Source organism: Perca fluviatilis, chromosome 21 (assembly GCF_010015445.1).
Source record: "Perca fluviatilis chromosome 21, GENO_Pfluv_1.0, whole genome shotgun sequence".
NCBI classification, from domain to species: domain Eukaryota; kingdom Metazoa; phylum Chordata; class Actinopteri; order Perciformes; family Percidae; genus Perca; species Perca fluviatilis.
The window spans coordinates 27,627,707-27,644,507 of NC_053132.1; the positions used below are offsets into that span (position 1 = coordinate 27,627,707).

Consider the following 16,801-nt stretch of genomic DNA (forward strand, 5'->3'; position numbering starts at 1 on the left):
CTGAACTGCATCTCACAGTCTTCTGATCAGCTGTTGGAGTTACCTCTGGGCATGCAGGGAGTTGGTCACCTTCCTAAAATAATTGCCTATGTCATTTTTTCAGGTTTTTCAGAAAACACAAAAAACTAAATGGCCTAAGTCAACTGCTTGACATAGGCAATTATACTAAAGGTGTAGAATCACATGACCTGTTCAACTGAGGATGTAGGCAATTTTACCAGAGGTGGCCAGCACCATGAGGAGATGATTTAGGCAAAGAAATCATTTTTGTTAAAAATTGACTTAGGCCATTATTTTAGGAAGGTGACGTCTCCATGACAACTGAGCAAACTCCATCTACTGACAAAGATCGTGAGATGTGGTTGAAAGCTTTGATTTAGCCAGTAAGTGGAACTTGAATTAAGGTTATTTTGTCAAACTACTATTTCAAAGGTCAAGAATGGACTTCCATGCTAAATCAAGCCCATGTTTTATTTGTCATATGAAATCATATTAATTAAAAATACAATTTCAGTGAAATGTAATCGGTCAGTTCCTTCACTTCAAGCATTCAAAACAGTGATGGTGAATATATCTCTGTGTAAAATGGGGGGAACAGTGACAAGAAGGCAACAGTGAGATGTAAATTAAATATAAAAGACTAAAATGTGAAAATGTGCGATTCAAACATCAGTATCACGAGCACAGACTGTAAAATAAGATCAGGAGGGACAAAGTGCTACAGCAACACCAAAAACGTAGATTAAAGGAGCATACACACTAATTATACAAGTGGGGAATTGAGTTACTACATTACAGACAGTATAGGACGTGGGGATATGACGAGATAAAGACGGAGGTATAATATGTACAGAGAGTCTTGATTTGCATTTGTGAATTATGTCAAACGTTGTGAAGTCGTGATATCTGAATTTCCGACAAGTCTTGAAGGCAGCAGCAGCACAGACGTGGCCGTGGTGCAGCTGCTGCGTTCAAGTGGCGCAGTGTCCCGTGTGGACTCGGCAGAGAGGGCGAACTTTCACTCTGCATTGCAGCCTGAGCGGCGCTGCTGCCGGAATCACACACAACAATGGCGACTCCCAGTCCCGACAGCAGCTTCGGCAGCTACAGCAGCTCCGGCAGCGTAGGCTCCACGTCGCACAGTTTCCACCAGCAGCAGCACACACAGAGCAGCAGCATGCAAGGTAGGCGGCGGCGGCCTGCACCTATTCACTCAACTAACACTCTGGAGCTGGTAGGACAAGGTAGCTAGCAGCTTCCCAGAAGCAGAAAAGCCATAGTCAAGAGAGACAGCATAATTAAAATCTTCCGGTCAGAACTTTCAAAAGAAAATCCACGTTGTTGTCCATAGCGCATACTTTATATATATATATATATATATATATATATATATATATATATATATATATATATATATATATATATATATATATATATATATATTTGTTTTACTATATATATTTCGTTGTTTATGTTTAGAAACTTCAACGTGAAGTTAAATGTTTGCTATGTTCTGCTCATGTACAGTACTATGAATGAACACATATGGAATTATGTACTACGTAAAAAGTGTGAAATAACTGAAAACATGTCTTATATTTTAGATTCCTCAAAGTAGCCACCCTTTGCTTTTTTGGATAGCGCTGCAAACCCTTGGTGTTCTCTCAATGAGCTTCATAGCATAGGTAGTCACCTGAAATGGTTTTACCTTCACAGGTGTGCTTTGTCAAGGTGAATTAATGGAATTTTTTCCCTTATTAATAAAAAAGCAAAGGGTGGCTACTTTGAAGAATCTAAAATATAAGACATGTTTTCAGTTATTTCACACTTTTTTGTTAAGTACATAATTCCATATGTGTTCATTCATAGTTTTGATGCCTTCAGTGAGAATCTACAATGCAAATAGTCATGGAAATAAAAGGAAACTCATTGAATGAGAAGGTGTGTCCAAACTTCTGGCCTGTACTGTAAATGTAAAATGCAGATTTTGGATTGGTGCTATCAAGCTATATATATATATATAGGTATATATATATATATATATATATATATATATATATATATATATATATATATATAGGTATATATATATATATATATATATATATATATATATATATATATATATATATATAGGTCACTTATCGTTTCTCTTAAACTTGCATTAAATGCAATACGACAGTGTGATGTCGTTAGCTTGTTTTCAAACAATACGCTTTATTTTGAAGGATGAACGTCGTAGCTTTGTTTGGCTCGCAGTAGCTCAAGTATGTTCTCCTTTTGCTACACGGCTGCTGCTGCTACCAGTTAGCAGCAGTTCAGTAGTTTATCTGCTGCAGTGACACAGCGAACAAGTGTTTCACATGATTCTCATAAGAGACTAAACATAAATCACACGTGCGTGGCAACGTAAAGATACATTCAATGAATGTTTGTCTACCGATATTATTAGCACCAGGTTGCTAACGTTACAGTTACCACCAAGGCCTGAAGTGTTTCTCTCTCCTGAGAAGCCAAGACACTGTTTAAAAGCACATCAGTGACACACATATTACAGTTAAAGTTAGTTTTAAACATCGGTGATGAGTTCATTACAGTCGCCTGACATGACGGAGGTCCTCCTCTTTTAGTAAGTGATGTTGTTAGTTCTGGCTCCGTCATAAACAAAAATGGACGTAGCAGCAGTGACGTCACGTCACCCATTGGTTTGTGCACTTCCGTTTTGAAGCCTCGAGTTTGGCACATTTTGGCCGTTGCCATCTTGTTTTTCGGAGCCAGAAGCAAGCCCTCAGGAAGTGCACCGGGCTTTGAAGCGAATTGAATATAGCGGACAGTGTAACAGTGGAATTACAACTCCAGGCTCATCACATAATGATGTGCATACATGCCCTCAGACCAAAAGACACTTTTCCCATGGACTTACATGGTGAAAGAGTGACCTTATATCAGTGGAGACAATTATTTGCGCATCATAACAACCGCTGTATTGAAGAAGACTTAAAACTAGCTATTGAGACCATAAACTCTTATGAAAATGTTTACTGAGGTAATAAATCAAGAGAGAAGTAGACTCATTTTCTCATAGACTTCTATAGAAACAGGAGCCAGTGGCGTCGCACCCTGCTGGAAGTTAGAGAGAATGCAGCTTTAAGAAGCTTCAGCTTTGGCTTCACTTTAAACTACAAATTTAACAAACCAATATGTGACATCACTGATGCTACATCCATTATTTTTACAGTCTATGATGCAATCACAGGCAGTATAGTGGTAAACCCGCTGTACTGTACATACAGTGGGCTATGTGTTTGTGTGATGGTCTGTCTTGTAGTCAGCCAGGGCTGTGTCCCATATTGGATCATGTCATGTGTTGAGGTTAGCTGCTGGATAACGGATGGCATTTCCATTGATTGGTTGACCTTTAGCACCCATGTCCTAATAAGCAGTCATGTTTCCAGTGGTCAACACATGCTTTGTATTTCTTACTCTGTGGCAGATGTCTAGTGTCAAATGTTTGATCTAAACCTTACAGAAACCAACACCTGCTGGAGATGTCAGAATGAAACAGGTATTCACTCTTCTTTTACTGTTGGGGTTATATGTGTGCACATTGTGTTTGATCAGGATATTTCTTGGCAAAGGGATTCCTCTGTTTATCTTTTTATTCAGTTTTTTTTCAAAATTTATATATATATATATATATATATTTTTTTTTAATCCAGTTATCTGCATGTTTCTACTGACGTTATCACATTAGGATGACCTGTTGTAGACAGACCCCATGATTTCCTCATCAATTGTTAGTGGTGTGCCGCTGCTCCTCCTCTCCTGGCTTATGGCTTAAACAGAATGCCATGTCATGTTACACTCGCAACACCACTTCCTGTTGGCATATACCAATTTTCACTGGCATATGCCACTGCTGATTATGGTATGTTACTGCTAGTGCCACTTCAAAACATCTGGTGTTCCACAGGTAGATGCCACTCTCCGCCGGCATGTACCGGTGGTGTGCCACTCTTACTTTATTGCCCTATGCCCATTGTTAGCGGTATTTCACTTTGACTATTGGCAGTAGGCATTATATCAATTGATAGTAGGAAAGAAGCATAGCGTTAGCACAGCCAGCAGTGGAAATGTGTGTGGAGAGTTAGAGGTGCTGGTGGAACACGAGTAACATATTTATATAGCAGTTAGAATTGGCATATGCCACTAAAACAAGAGCAGAAAACCCTCAGCCACTTTTTTGATCTCGGCGTCACTCATTTGCTCTTTAATGTGAAATAATAAAAGTGATAACTGCAGGGGGGAGGCAGAAGAGCAATCAAACACACATTTTAATACATTCTGCTATTGGGCTAGTGTTGACTAAACCTCATTCCACATCCAGTTGCAGGTACAGTTGCATGACAGTGCACTGAACCAGACCCAGCAAAACATGGTGCTTCTTTCTCCATTCAGAGGAACCTGCCCTGTATTCCACCTCCAGCATTGGCACTATAGAATAATGAGCCTGAAGGAAATGTAGTAAAATGTTTTTTTCTTTACTTCAGGGTTTCAGATAAGCCTGTCTGGAGTGTCCCAACGTAAGCAATATAATTGCACAAAAAGCACTCCGCCCTCTGCTCTTTGTGGCTCCACCTCAGTAGTCTAACGTGGTTTCCTTTCCTCACTGACTTTCATTGAGCCATGTTTCTGTTCACTCATTGGCTGAGGACTGGGCATGGTGCTGCCTAATGATTGGTCAGCGTTGTTATTGTGTTCCTCATATTTAAGTGGATAAGACAGGTGAAAGGAAACCACTGTATATTATTGAAAGAGCCTGTGTGGTGCTCTGGTGGTTGGGGAGTCTGTCCAAATGCAGTTATGGCCCGGAAAGATGAATTTGCATAGTAAGGCATCTGTTTGCACTCAGGAGCTGGTTGAACAGGGCATGGCAAAGACGACCCAACAGTTTGCATAGAGGTTATATTCTGGAGATGCATCCTAATATGCTCTTAAGCCACCTACACATGATCTGCGTAAAACCGTTCTGCACCGTTCTGCACCGTTCCATTGTTTTCCTATGGGGAGAGCGGTGCCTCCCAACCAGGGGCGGGTCTAGAGGGACGGCTCGGGTCCCCCCCGACGGCCTCCGTTAGGAAAACTACAGAAGAGGATTCAAGACGAAAAAAGCTTCATCCTGACTTTCTGACACTTGATCAGAACATTTTAAGGTTAACTGCTTCTCACTCTTTTCTTTAACAAAGGAGAGAAAATAAAACAAAAATTAAAGCATGTCAAACTTCAAATTATTTCAACTTTGAATAAGCTGCCACACATTGCAGAAGCAAGAATGACGTATAGCTGCGCTGCATGCTCTGTGCTCTGCGCTCTACCTCGCGGATCATGTGTAGGCGGCTTTACAGGTGACAGACACTGTTGACTGGTATTGAATTGGAATCAAGTGCTATCTTAGTGTAAGTGTTGGTCACTTTGACATCTTGAGGGAACTGTTGAGGTTTTGGACAGGGGGTTCCAATATCAGTATCCTGCAGTATTGCAGAAATATCCACTCCAATAACTTATAAATAAATAAATAAATAAATAATTTGGATGATGATGTATCCTAGACAGCTAAAGGGACTGCTGCAGTATCTAGTGTTGGGAACCTCTGTTCATCTGGGCACTTTGCTTGTGCTCAAAATGCATTTTGTGCTTCCTCTGATCTCGAGAAGAATGTGAGATAACCCAAAGGTCAGAGATTGGATCCCAAAATCCTCAACAGTTTTCTCCTCACCATTCCCCCACTGACCTGTTAGCCAATCGTGTCCTGGGTCATATGAAAGTTCTGTGGCATGAATTTGTTAATATTGTTTATTGCACACATGTAAAGGCTTGTTATCTCAGGTCAGATCCAAACCCACAGTGTGCTGTGCATGGATGGATTTCTCTCTTCGTCCTGCCAGGTAAACGTAAAGCTCTGAAGCTGAATTTCGCCAACCCTCCAGTGAAACCAGCCTCCAGGCTCCCGCTCCATCCACCGCCTCCCTCTTTCCAGAACCCTCACATGTGAGTAGAGACAGCTGTTGACGGGTCAGTACTGTGTGAGATCATACATGTATGGATCATACATCAGCAAGTCCTAGGTTTCTCACATTGCTGAAAGTCATGGGGATTCTTTATTATTCTAAAGTTAGAGCTGGCTCCCAATGCAGCAGCACAACTGTGTTAAAAGGGTTCTAACAATGTGTTAACAGGATGATATTAGATATTTCTATTATATAGATATCTTTGTTTGTGTAAACAGAGAAACTGTACGTTCCCTCATCCCTTCCTCTGTGCTCTGGGACGGGTTCCCCCCGTTGCTCATGGGAGAATGTTGCATTTCTGTAAATGATAGTGTGTTCTAGACCTGCTCCGTATGACAAGAGTCCTCAGATAACTGCAACATGATTTGATGCTAGATAAATCAAATGGACTTGACTTGTGCTCCTCCAGAGAGCGTCTGCGGACACACAGTATCGAGTCGTCGGGGAAGCTGAAGATCTCGCCGGAGCAGCATTGTGACTTCACGGCGGAGGATCTGAGAGACCTCGGGGAGATCGGTCGCGGGGCGTATGGCTCCGTCAACAAGATGGTCCACAAACCCACGGGCCAGATCATGGCTGTCAAGGTACACACACCCCTCTCATCCAGAGCAACAGCCCTGCTATTTCCCTCAGTGCAAATTGACGTCTGGCACTAAGAACATGTGTGTGTGTGTGCTGTGTCTCTCAGAGGATTCGCTCCACTGTGGATGAGAAGGAGCAGAAGCAGCTGCTGATGGATCTGGACGTGGTCATGAGGAGCAGTGACTGTCCCTACATCGTTCAGTTCTACGGCGCTCTCTTCAGAGAGGTGTGAGATCATGCAGCAGCAGCTCGCTGATAGGCAGGGAATGATCCCGCGCACATCTCCTCATCCTCTGGCTCTTTGTTTCAGGGCGACTGCTGGATCTGTATGGAGCTCATGGCTACCTCATTAGACAAATTCTACAAATATGTTTATTGTGCAATGGATGACGTCATTCCGGAGGAAATACTAGGCAAAATAACATTAGCGGTGAGTTGGCGATTCACTTTGTCTTCCTACATTTTGATCGCATTGGAAACAGAAGTGATGTGTTTTATTTTGTCTCCAACAGACCGTTAAAGCACTGAACCACTTAAAAGAAAACTTGAAAATAATTCACAGAGGTAAGTCTTATTCCTCTCTTCATGGGTACCAAAGACGTCTCTTCCGCCATATTTGTGTCCCACGCAGCATAGAGCTAGGCTACAGATACACTACAATCATGGTAACCGTGCATCTAAATGAGGCAAAAAGACGTCAATAGTTGAAAAATATTGACAATACTGCTATGCCCTGCAGGGCATAGCAGGGTGTAGCAGGACATAGCAGAGTGTAGTAGGACGAAGCAGGGCGTAGCAGGGGTAGCAGGGCGTAGCAGGGGTAGCAGGGCGTAGCAGAGTGTAGTAGGACGAAGCAGGGCGTAGCAGGGGTAGCAGGGCGTAGCAGGGGTAGCAGAGCAGGGCGGAGCAGGGCATCTGCCTACCAACACGCTGTTGCAGCGACAAAGCACTGTGACGTCACGTGGTCCTTTATGAATAGTTAACATTAAGATCCAATCTTTATGGAACATTGAGTTAGTCATGTTGTTGAATTAAAAGGTAGCACCCTTTTTACAAAAATGACATGATGGTCATTTTTCTAAGCTACCTTTTTAATATAGGTATTTAATGTCCAAATCACAAGATTTCTACATTCCAAACCTTGGATCAATGCAGTTTGTTTCTCTTTCTGTCATTTCAGACATCAAACCTTCCAACATTCTCATGGACCGAGCGGGGAACATCAAGCTGTGTGACTTTGGCATCAGCGGTCAGCTGGTGGACTCCATCGCTAAGACCCGGGATGCCGGCTGCCGGCCGTACATGGCGGTGAGGACAACGCTGCTCTGAAAGGGAATGAAACCCATTCAGGGAAATAAATGTATCTCTTTCTGCACGTCATAGTGTATTAATGGTTTATTTAAATCACAAGGCCAGGTAGACAGATATACACATGAAAAGGAACAAGCTCACTGGTCTTAGGTGGTCTCAACTACAACACTGCTGAATTCTGCCAGTCTGATAAACACTCAAGCTTCAGCAGATCCAAGGCTCTGACCTTTGACCTGCCCCATGGCAACAGCAATATCTCTGTGGTTCTGTATTAAATGATGAAATGATTGTGTGTGTTTCAGCCTGAGAGGATCGACCCCAGCGCGTCCAGACAAGGCTACGACGTGCGCTCTGATGTCTGGAGCCTGGGAATCACTCTAGTAAGACAGGGAGGATGCTCAGCTTTAACACGCTGTGTGTGTGTGTGTGTGTTGTGTGTGTGTCAGTAAGAATGTACAAAAACGTGTGTGTGTTTCAGCATTGCAATAGTACCTCTGATATCTTCTCACCGCTGATGCTGATACACCAGATGTTGTTGTGATCAGTGAGGTGTTCATTTTAGAGGCTGCATGCACCTTTGATTCTAGCATGGAGGAAGCTTTTTTGGTCATTAAATACCAACCACTCAACCAACACCATCTCAGAGCTAGGCTATAGGTGCCCACTATTTGTTTTCATATTTGGCAGTTTAGGGCGGCACACACAGGCTTGTTTTAAGAGGGCTTCATCAGCTTGGGATGCCCAAAAAGAGAGCTAAACGGCTAGCAGAGCACTGTGCTCGGTCTGCTCTCATAGGCAGCCGCCATATATGGTGAAGACGCTGTTACTTCTACCCATAAGAACAGAGGGATATGCTTAATAGTATGAATAGTATGCTAATAGACCATGATTTTTGTATATGTTTTTTAAATGCATCTATAATATATATGTCCCTGTAAATTGTTCCCTTCAAGTGGACATAAATAAATTGTTAAAATGTGTGTGGGTGTGTGTTGCTTTTAGTATGAGCTGGCCACAGGAAAGTTCCCGTACCCAAAGTGGAACAGCGTGTTTGATCAGCTGACTCAGGTGGTGAAAGGTGAGCCTCCGCAGCTCAGCAGCTCCGAGGAACGCCAGTTCTCCCCCAAGTTCATCAGCTGTGTCAACCTTTGGTGCGCACACACACACACACACACACACACACACACACACACACACACACACACACACACACACACTCTCTTTGTGGAGCAGAGTGAACACCTGTTCCCAGTGCTGATGGACATTGTTTGTCTCTGTCTTTCTGTGCAGCCTTACCAAGGATGAATCCAAACGGCCAAAGTACAAGGAGCTTCTGGTAAGTTCTTTAGCTTTTACACTCCCATCAAGAGCATGAGCACATGTACTGAGTGTTATTGTCTGCTGCACATGTGGAGGTGTATCACAGTTTGCTGCATGTTATACTTCACATATAGTCACCAGTTAAAGAAAGGGACACTTCAATGACACGTGTGTTTAGCCGCAGTTCCTAGAACATAAAATTCCTAGAACCCTTTTTTTCTCGTGTTCTGACTGGACCAATTTGGGGATTTTTAAGTTCCTCTGGCCGCAGTTCCTGTAACTCTTTCTGCTCCTACTTCAGGGCAGGGTCTTTTCGCTGTTCCCTTTTCAGCATAGGGACCTAGGTCAACGAGGGTCAGGTTTCCGGTACATACAGACCAACAACGGGAACATTTTAACTGTTTTCGCCATCTTATTCATCACTAAATTCACTTCTGACAACGTTTTAGGCAAGAAATGAACGGTTTAGATTTTGAATATAGGCAGTCTTGCGAAAATTGATGCCGAATTGACAATTTTTCGGAGTTGAGAAGCTCCATGAAGTGAGGCGACAGCCAGCAGGCGCCTGCCCCTGGCCACTAGCTCGTCGCTCGGACAGTCCTGCTCAGAGACCCCGCTGTAAGCTGGAGGTCTCTCAGACCGGTCTCGTAAATAAGAGGCTTTTATTTCGCCGTTGACGGTTCGTTTGTTTAAATATCACAACACGTCCATCATAAGATTAATGGGAACCTGTGGTTAACTATCTTTCCGGAGTTAAACTCCACAAGATACCCGTTTCTCTTTGGGTGACTTGTTTAAATTATGACAAATATGCTATACTTTAGATTTAGTATTTAGTTCATACTTTTTTAGGTGTATTTGCTTTCTGATTTTAACGCTATAAAGAACGTTGCCGTGATTGCATCACTCCCTTACCCCTCCTACCAGTCCCTATGGCCACTTGGCCAGTGCGAATGCAAATGCACTCATGAGACGTTTGAACCGTTAGAGCTGCCCTACCTTTTCAATTCAATTACATTTTATTTATAGTATCAAATCATAACATAAGTTATCTCGAGACACTTTACAGATAGAGTAGGTCCAGACCACACTCTATAATTTACAAAGCCCCAACAATTCCAACAGTTCCAGTAATTCCCTCAAGAGCAAGCAGTGCGACAGTGGCGAGGAAAAACTCCCTCTTGGGAAGAAACCTCGGACAGACCCAGGCTCTTGGTAGGCGGTGTCTGACGAGCCGGTTGGGGGTGTGATGAACAGTGGCGATAGTAGTCACATTAATAATGGAACAGTGACTGGATGTAGCGGGAAGCTACAGGGTTCAGCAGGACGCAGCATGACATTGCAGGGCATCGCTGAGTTCAGCAGGGAGTGCAGCAGGACCACGGCGACAGCTGCGACCAGGATCTTGGTGCCAACGTTCTCCAAGGAAATACGCTGGGGGAAAAAAGCATAAGGACTCCGGGGAGTAAACTCCCCAGAAGCTAGGATTAGTAACTTTAGTAACTTAGTAATTTCTGGGACGGGCTGCACACAAATAGTAATAGTAATAGTAATAGTAACAGTAATAGAAAGGGAGAGGAGAGAGCAGCTCAGTGTGTCAAAGGAAGGAAGTCCCCCGGCAGTCTAGAACTATAACAGCGTAACTATAACAGGTAACTGAATATTTTATAATATTTTAGATCAATGGGTCGCTCATAGTGTAGTTCCCCTGACCTCCAGAAGAAGAAGACACTTTATTGATCCTGCAAGGGGGAAATTACATTTTTGTCACTGTTGTTCTCCGGAGCCTTCAGCCTCTTAGCTCATAGTTGAACTGACCAGAGCTAAAGAACAGTTTACTTTGTCAGCTGCTTTAAATGATTATTACTGTCACCGTGTGTGCTGCATGTGTAAATGTCTGACTAACACATTGGCCATAATCTATGTGCTATTATATATTAGTGTTGTTTTATCAGCCAAGCCCACAACATCAATGCAAAATGAAGTAAGGGTCAATATATTCTGAAATATTTGCATTTTATCTAAGTGTTTATCTCAGGAGTTTTCATCCCCTCAGCCTGAAGCTCATTGTGTCTCTCTTCCAGAAACATCCCTTCATTCTGATGTATGAAGAGCGTTTCGTGGATGTCGCCAGTTACGTATGTCGCATCCTGGATCAGATCCCCGCCTCGCCCATCTCGCCTATGTACGTGGACTGATGGAGTTAGGTTGTGTGCGTGTTCGTGTGCGTGTGTAAGTGAGAGTGTGAGTGTTACGTAGTATCAGCTGTTTATTCACACGTTCCAAAGAACAAAGGTTGCCCGGTGCAATGACATGAATATTGTTAAGAAAACCTCATTTACAGTCAATTTTAAAATATCGTCAGCCAGAAGACAAATGCAATGCATCTTTTTATGTGGGGAGTATACATACATGCACGTGTATATGTGTGTGTGTGTGTGTATACGTACAGTTGAATCTACCAAAAAAAAATTATGAACAAAACTAGCCACCTAATAGATTTTGTTGAGGTGTAAGATGTATGCTGATTGGCCGACTGTCTAAACACGCGCGCACGTGCAGTTTTGTTGTGTGCACGTTCATCACATGGTGAAGTGTTTGTCTCTTGAGAGCTCGTAGATTCGGTAGCGTGGCATTACTTCTGTTTGTGTGTCCTGACACGTGACGGGGACATTTACATTTCTTACATCCAGTGTTAGCCACGGCCCATGTCTCATCGTTAGGTTCCAGTCGCAGAGCTGAGTGTCTGGCTTTCTAAAGCCAGAAGATCATTTAACAAGTCAAATTGGCAGACAGTAAAATAAATCCATGAGTATATTGTAGCATCTGGAAAAGCATTAGTGTTGCACAGAGTGTGGTTTCAGATGTTTAGCTGTCTCTTAAACTGAATGAGGTGCACAAACTGGGCTGGTTCAATGCTTCATTGCCTGATGTGAAGTTCTTCACTGATGTAAATGTGTGTGTGTATAGTCCATCTGCTGTGCTGTCCCTGGCAGGCTCTGCTTGGCAGCGGAGGATCAGATCTCTTGGTGCACAATGAGTCCTGCTGCTCCTCAGCAGCCCGCCACAGCACTCTGACCACAGACAGGCCAATGGGACATCGTTAAAAATCCTGGCAAGGGTTTCCTGTCGACAACCCACAAATGCTGCTAAATGACATAATGTCCACTTTTGTACCAACCACACCTCTGCCAGGAGAGGACGAGGATCTGTCCTCACATGGTCCCAGCATGTTCCTCCGGGACTCGCCACGTCTCTCTGGCTCGCACTGATGATGATGGAATGTGTCCCACGCCAAACCATATACCAAACTCGGGATGCATCTCATAGTCTAACAGCCTCTCCCTCACCTGTCTTCCTTCACCAGGCGACACCGCAACTCAGACTACCGAGATGCAGCCGCCGCCGCCGCTCCCTCCATCACACAGTTAGCTACTTAACCAATGTCTGAACGGTGGTCCTTCCACACTGGGCAATGTAGAGACTTGTAATGTCATAAATGAATTTAGTGGTAAGGATGACAATATTTATATTTTAATGTAACACTGAATATTGCCAGCCTTATCTGTTAACCGCGCAAACTAATAATGTAAGTAAAGTTCATTTCATGCAACATAGCCTATAATGAGCAAAGAGGTATACAGAGACTTAAGTCAGATTTTGACTTTCTCAAAATCAGTTGGAGGACATTTCTGAGTTTTTTTTTGAGTTGTTGATCACCTTTGCTGTTTGGCTTTATTACATTTAGTTTCATTACATTAAAGGAATGGCCGTACTTAAAGGGCCACTCCAGCCATTTTAGTATGGACCTTTTTCACAGCAAACATTTTGACTTTTCATAGTAGGAAAAGCACAGCTGAAATTGATAACCTTAACGATGGCCGTGAAAAAGGTCCATAGTACTTTCATAAAGTTGAGTCTTGTAAGAGACAGATTTTAAAAAGCAATGCAGCAAAGGCTCAAATGTCCTGATTTTAGTCATTCATATGGGATAAGCTTAAAAAAACAATGACCCTGATGACATCATCAGGGTTATTTTCTCAGACTCGACAAGCTCCTCCAAAGCCACAGAAGACCAAAAACAAGGGTGAATAGTAGGGCTGGGTATCAGTAAATGGTTTGGGCCCAGATCTAGAATTAAAAGCCTATTTGTTTGGTTTTGCTCGCGGCCAATCACCAGACGTGTGTTAATTTAATGCAACATGTGATTGGCCCACTACCACAGCAGCTACAACCCATACAGTCTGTGGTGTGGTGCAACTGACTGATGGGTATCAAATGAAATAAACAAAAAGCTTTCAAAGGAAGTACTCTGTTGGTAGTGGTATCACTTAGGCTCATTTTTTAAAAGATACCCAGCCCTACTGAATAGTACTCCTGATGACCAGTACATTGACATGTATAGAATGTGCTGGAGTTCCCCTTTTCATTTAAAATGATATGACATAAGCCTCTACAGATGTCAGCTGTGTTGGAAATTGTCCACCGTCATCAGGATGTGTTGAATGCTTGTGGCTTAATCTGGAGGGTCAAACATTACCAGCAAGCCATTCTTCTCTCTGTTGGTTTCTATCTGTAATGTGAAATGGTGCAAAGCCCTAAGAAACAGTCTCTCATGGGATACATTTCCAGGAAGCTACCTTACCACTGGTGAATATCAACCTCCAGGGTACATGTTGTATAAATTGCAATTTACTAGAATGTTCATATTAGATTATAAGATATTAAGGGCAATGGATATTATATTGTATCTTTATTGAAGGGTTACAAATAAAGTTCCCGTTTAAAACCTGGATTGTGTGCTTCTTGTGAATTGGACATGAATAAAACAGTAACGGCACAAACGATTTGGCTGTGATAAGTTTATTGCTCTTCTTTCTGTCGTATACAGGATCAAGCAGTAGAATAGTAAGGCAAGTCAGTGGCCAAGCACCATAGAAGCTTCTGTCAGATGTGTGTGCTTTCCTGATTAGGGAAAAGATTGCAAAATGAACCCCACCAGATATAAACGCCAGTAGATATTCTTACAACAGAAGACAGAAAGTGAAGAATACCAGCTTTGTCATATATTCAAGATGGACATAGCCTACATGTAACCATAGAACCCATTAACAAGTGCAACACTTCATAAGTAACAGGAACAAAGCAATACTTTGTTTAAACAGAACACAGTGAAGAAATGTATTGGCCAAGGCACTTGAAGCAAAGGTTTGACATTTTGGGAAGTCTATTTGCTTTCTTGCCAATAGATGAGAAGGTGGCTAATGGTACCCATCTTCTTGTGTGAAAAAAACAATTGCCGACCAAAACTAAAAGCCTTACGGGGTTGGGAGTGTGAACTTGTCTCATAAGTGTGTGTATGCTGGCTCTGTGTTAACATGCAGTATTCACAGTTAAGATCTGAATTTATTACATTTTCCTATTCACAAGTGCTAATAATGGCCACTTCATAGGGTTCTTTAAAGAAGTGATTTAAGAAAGCATGGCTTTGGGGCGGCCTCTATCTCACCCAGTAAGAGCATTTGCCCCATGTTGGCTGAGTCCTGCAGCGGCACGGATTCGAATCTGGCCTGTTGCCCTTTGCTGCCTGTCATCCCCCATATCTCTCCCCCTTTCATGCCTATCCACTGTCTCAATGTAATAAAGGGAAAAGCCCCAAAAAATAATCTGAAAAAAAGAAAGCATGGCTTTTCCAAGTGGCTCCTTCACTTTGTATCACATTTTTAAGATAATTGATTTACTAAGAAATGTCCGTGGTCCAAATGGCAGCACTGGAGTTTACCTGTTAAATCACAGTGCCAGTCTATTAGAAAGGAATGTCAGTATAAATACAGCATAAATATAAAAACACTATAAATAACGGTGGGCTGCGAATAGAAAGGGTGAAATTTGTAAGGACAAAGAACTACTTAGTGGGGAAAAAAATAGAGATGAAGTTGTATTTTCTATTAACACTTGTCTGAAAAAGTGATGTTGACCTATGTTGGAGCTTTCTATATTAATATCTGTTAACAGCTTCCAGGAAATAGCAAATTCATAATACAATGTGAAGGGGGAACTGGTATAAACAAATAGTAATACAAAGCTGTTGCAAAAAAGGCAGTTTGTCTGCTGATTAAACCAATAAGACCAAAGATTCTCCAAAATGTCATTGTGTGGATAAATAAGCCAAATAGTGAAAAGAAACTTGTACAAAAACGGAATGACAACCATTTCTACACACGTATCCTAAGCTCAAGCAAACGTGACCGTGTGTTTTCAGCGCTGTGCACAGTGGGATAGTTCCATCACCTGATTAACTGATTACATAATGCACTTGATTTGTGGTTTGCATCTTCTCCCACACCCCCGACGTCCTCTTGTCTCTGCCAGTACAGATAGTTAGGATATTTACAAAATGGCCGTACTAAGCAATCCAATTCACCTTGTAATTCCTTTAGTTTTTTTTTTCCAGTAGAACAAACACAGACTCAGAAAATATACAATGATTGTCCAAATGTGTCTTCAAGTCTAGGGGGGCGTAACACTGATAGTTGCATACGGTGTTGGTATAAAGCACTGTACTCATGTCACCATTACCTAGGGAAGCCTTCATGTGTCCACTGTCACACTTATTTGGCAGCTGTGCGCATCGTTGTCCAAAAAGGACACAGATTATGTCAAAAAGCCCTTAGTCTTTGAATTCTGGGGGTGATGACCTTAAAATATAATTCTGTAGCCATCAATCTTTGAATAATGGTCTACTTAATGTCACATCCCACTTATAACAAAAGGCACATGCTGGCACTTGGACTGAAGCTGTTCAGGGTAGAAGTCACTAGTTCTTTGGCATGTGGCAGCGGTCCGTACAGCTACTTGTAGCTGGTGTCTTGTGTTTGACGGCGGATGGCGAGCACTGCGCTGGAGCTTTCACCAGTGCTCCAGGTGAAGGTCCATGGCAGAGTTCAAGTTAATGTCTGTGACATCCAGGAACTCTGTGTTGAAGATGCTGGGCCCACTGGGCGGAGCCATACTAAAGGCCGTGGCCGAGCTGGGGGGCGTCAGGTCCAGCCACTCCATGGTCTCCCACGGCGTCTCGCTGAACGCCATGCTGACCATCCCCTGCACCTCGGACACGCCGGACCCCTTGGTGCTGATGGGCGATAGAGGCGTGTCCATCAGATCTCTGTTGGTCAGAAGTTTGTCCTGTTGGGGATGGTGAGGGTGGTGGTGGTGGTACCCCTCGCCGTCTCTGTTCCCGTCCTCTTCCTGGCCCCCGTCCTCGCTGGCCATTTTAAGAAGAGCTACCTCCGCTCCCCGGCCAATCGGACCTCCCAGCAGATTCTCCAGGTGGCTCTCAGTGATGTGATTAGCCGAGTGGTCGTAAGGGAACTGGGTGGGGGACAGGTGTTCGTAGTGTCTGTGGAACCTGGGGACGAGGAGGCCGGGACACCCTGGGGACACAGTAATGTGAGGCACAACTTTGGTTACAGAGGTTTCTCTTTTTGGGGGGGGGAAGAGAAGAGGAGGCTCTCCCTTTT

The 16,801-nt window shown here is 43.1% G+C and overlaps 2 protein-coding genes across 8 annotated transcripts in view; one reads left to right on the forward strand and one right to left on the reverse strand.

The window, feature by feature from the left end:
• The first annotated feature begins 957 nt into the window (after positions 1–957).
• map2k4b (mitogen-activated protein kinase kinase 4b) lies at positions 958–14,074 on the forward strand. 4 transcript variants are annotated; one of them, XM_039787837.1, is made up of 14 exons: positions 958–1,184; positions 3,530–3,565; positions 4,551–4,583; positions 5,946–6,048; positions 6,478–6,652; positions 6,757–6,876; positions 6,961–7,080; positions 7,163–7,214; positions 7,831–7,958; positions 8,264–8,341; positions 8,964–9,112; positions 9,252–9,297; positions 11,366–11,466; positions 12,278–14,074. In XM_039787837.1, the coding sequence occupies exons 1-14, from the start codon at positions 1,070–1,072 to the stop codon at positions 12,357–12,359; spliced, it is 1,338 nt and encodes a 445-aa protein (XP_039643771.1). In that variant the 5' UTR covers positions 958–1,069; the 3' UTR covers positions 12,360–14,074. The 4 variants fall into 4 exon arrangements, with proteins under 4 accessions (XP_039643771.1, XP_039643774.1, XP_039643772.1 ...); XM_039787840.1 differs by having other exon boundaries at positions 959–1,184; positions 11,366–14,074; XM_039787838.1 differs by lacking the exon at positions 4,551–4,583 and having other exon boundaries at positions 960–1,184.
• Positions 14,075–14,128: 54 nt separating this feature from the next.
• The window catches only part of myocd (myocardin), an 80,019-nt gene continuing 77,346 nt past the window's right edge, over positions 14,129–16,801 (reverse strand). For all 4 annotated transcript variants that reach the window (XM_039787831.1, XM_039787830.1, XM_039787832.1 and 1 more), the window contains one exon: positions 14,129–16,714. In XM_039787831.1, the coding sequence (XP_039643765.1) occupies positions 16,191–16,714 (524 nt within the window). In that variant the 3' untranslated portion in view covers positions 14,129–16,190. The remainder of the gene's footprint in view (positions 16,715–16,801) is intronic.

Coding starts and splice junctions, on each gene's coding strand:
- map2k4b (XM_039787837.1), top strand. CDS start 1,070: ATGGCGACTCCCAGTCCCGACAGCAGCTTCGGCAGCTACAGCAGCTCC. Junction 1,185..3,529: donor ACAGAGCAGCAGCATGCAAG/GTAGGCGGCGGC, acceptor TAAACCTTACAG/AAACCAACACCTGCTGGAGA. Junction 9,113..9,251: donor ATCAGCTGTGTCAACCTTTG/GTGCGCACACAC, acceptor CTTTCTGTGCAG/CCTTACCAAGGATGAATCCA.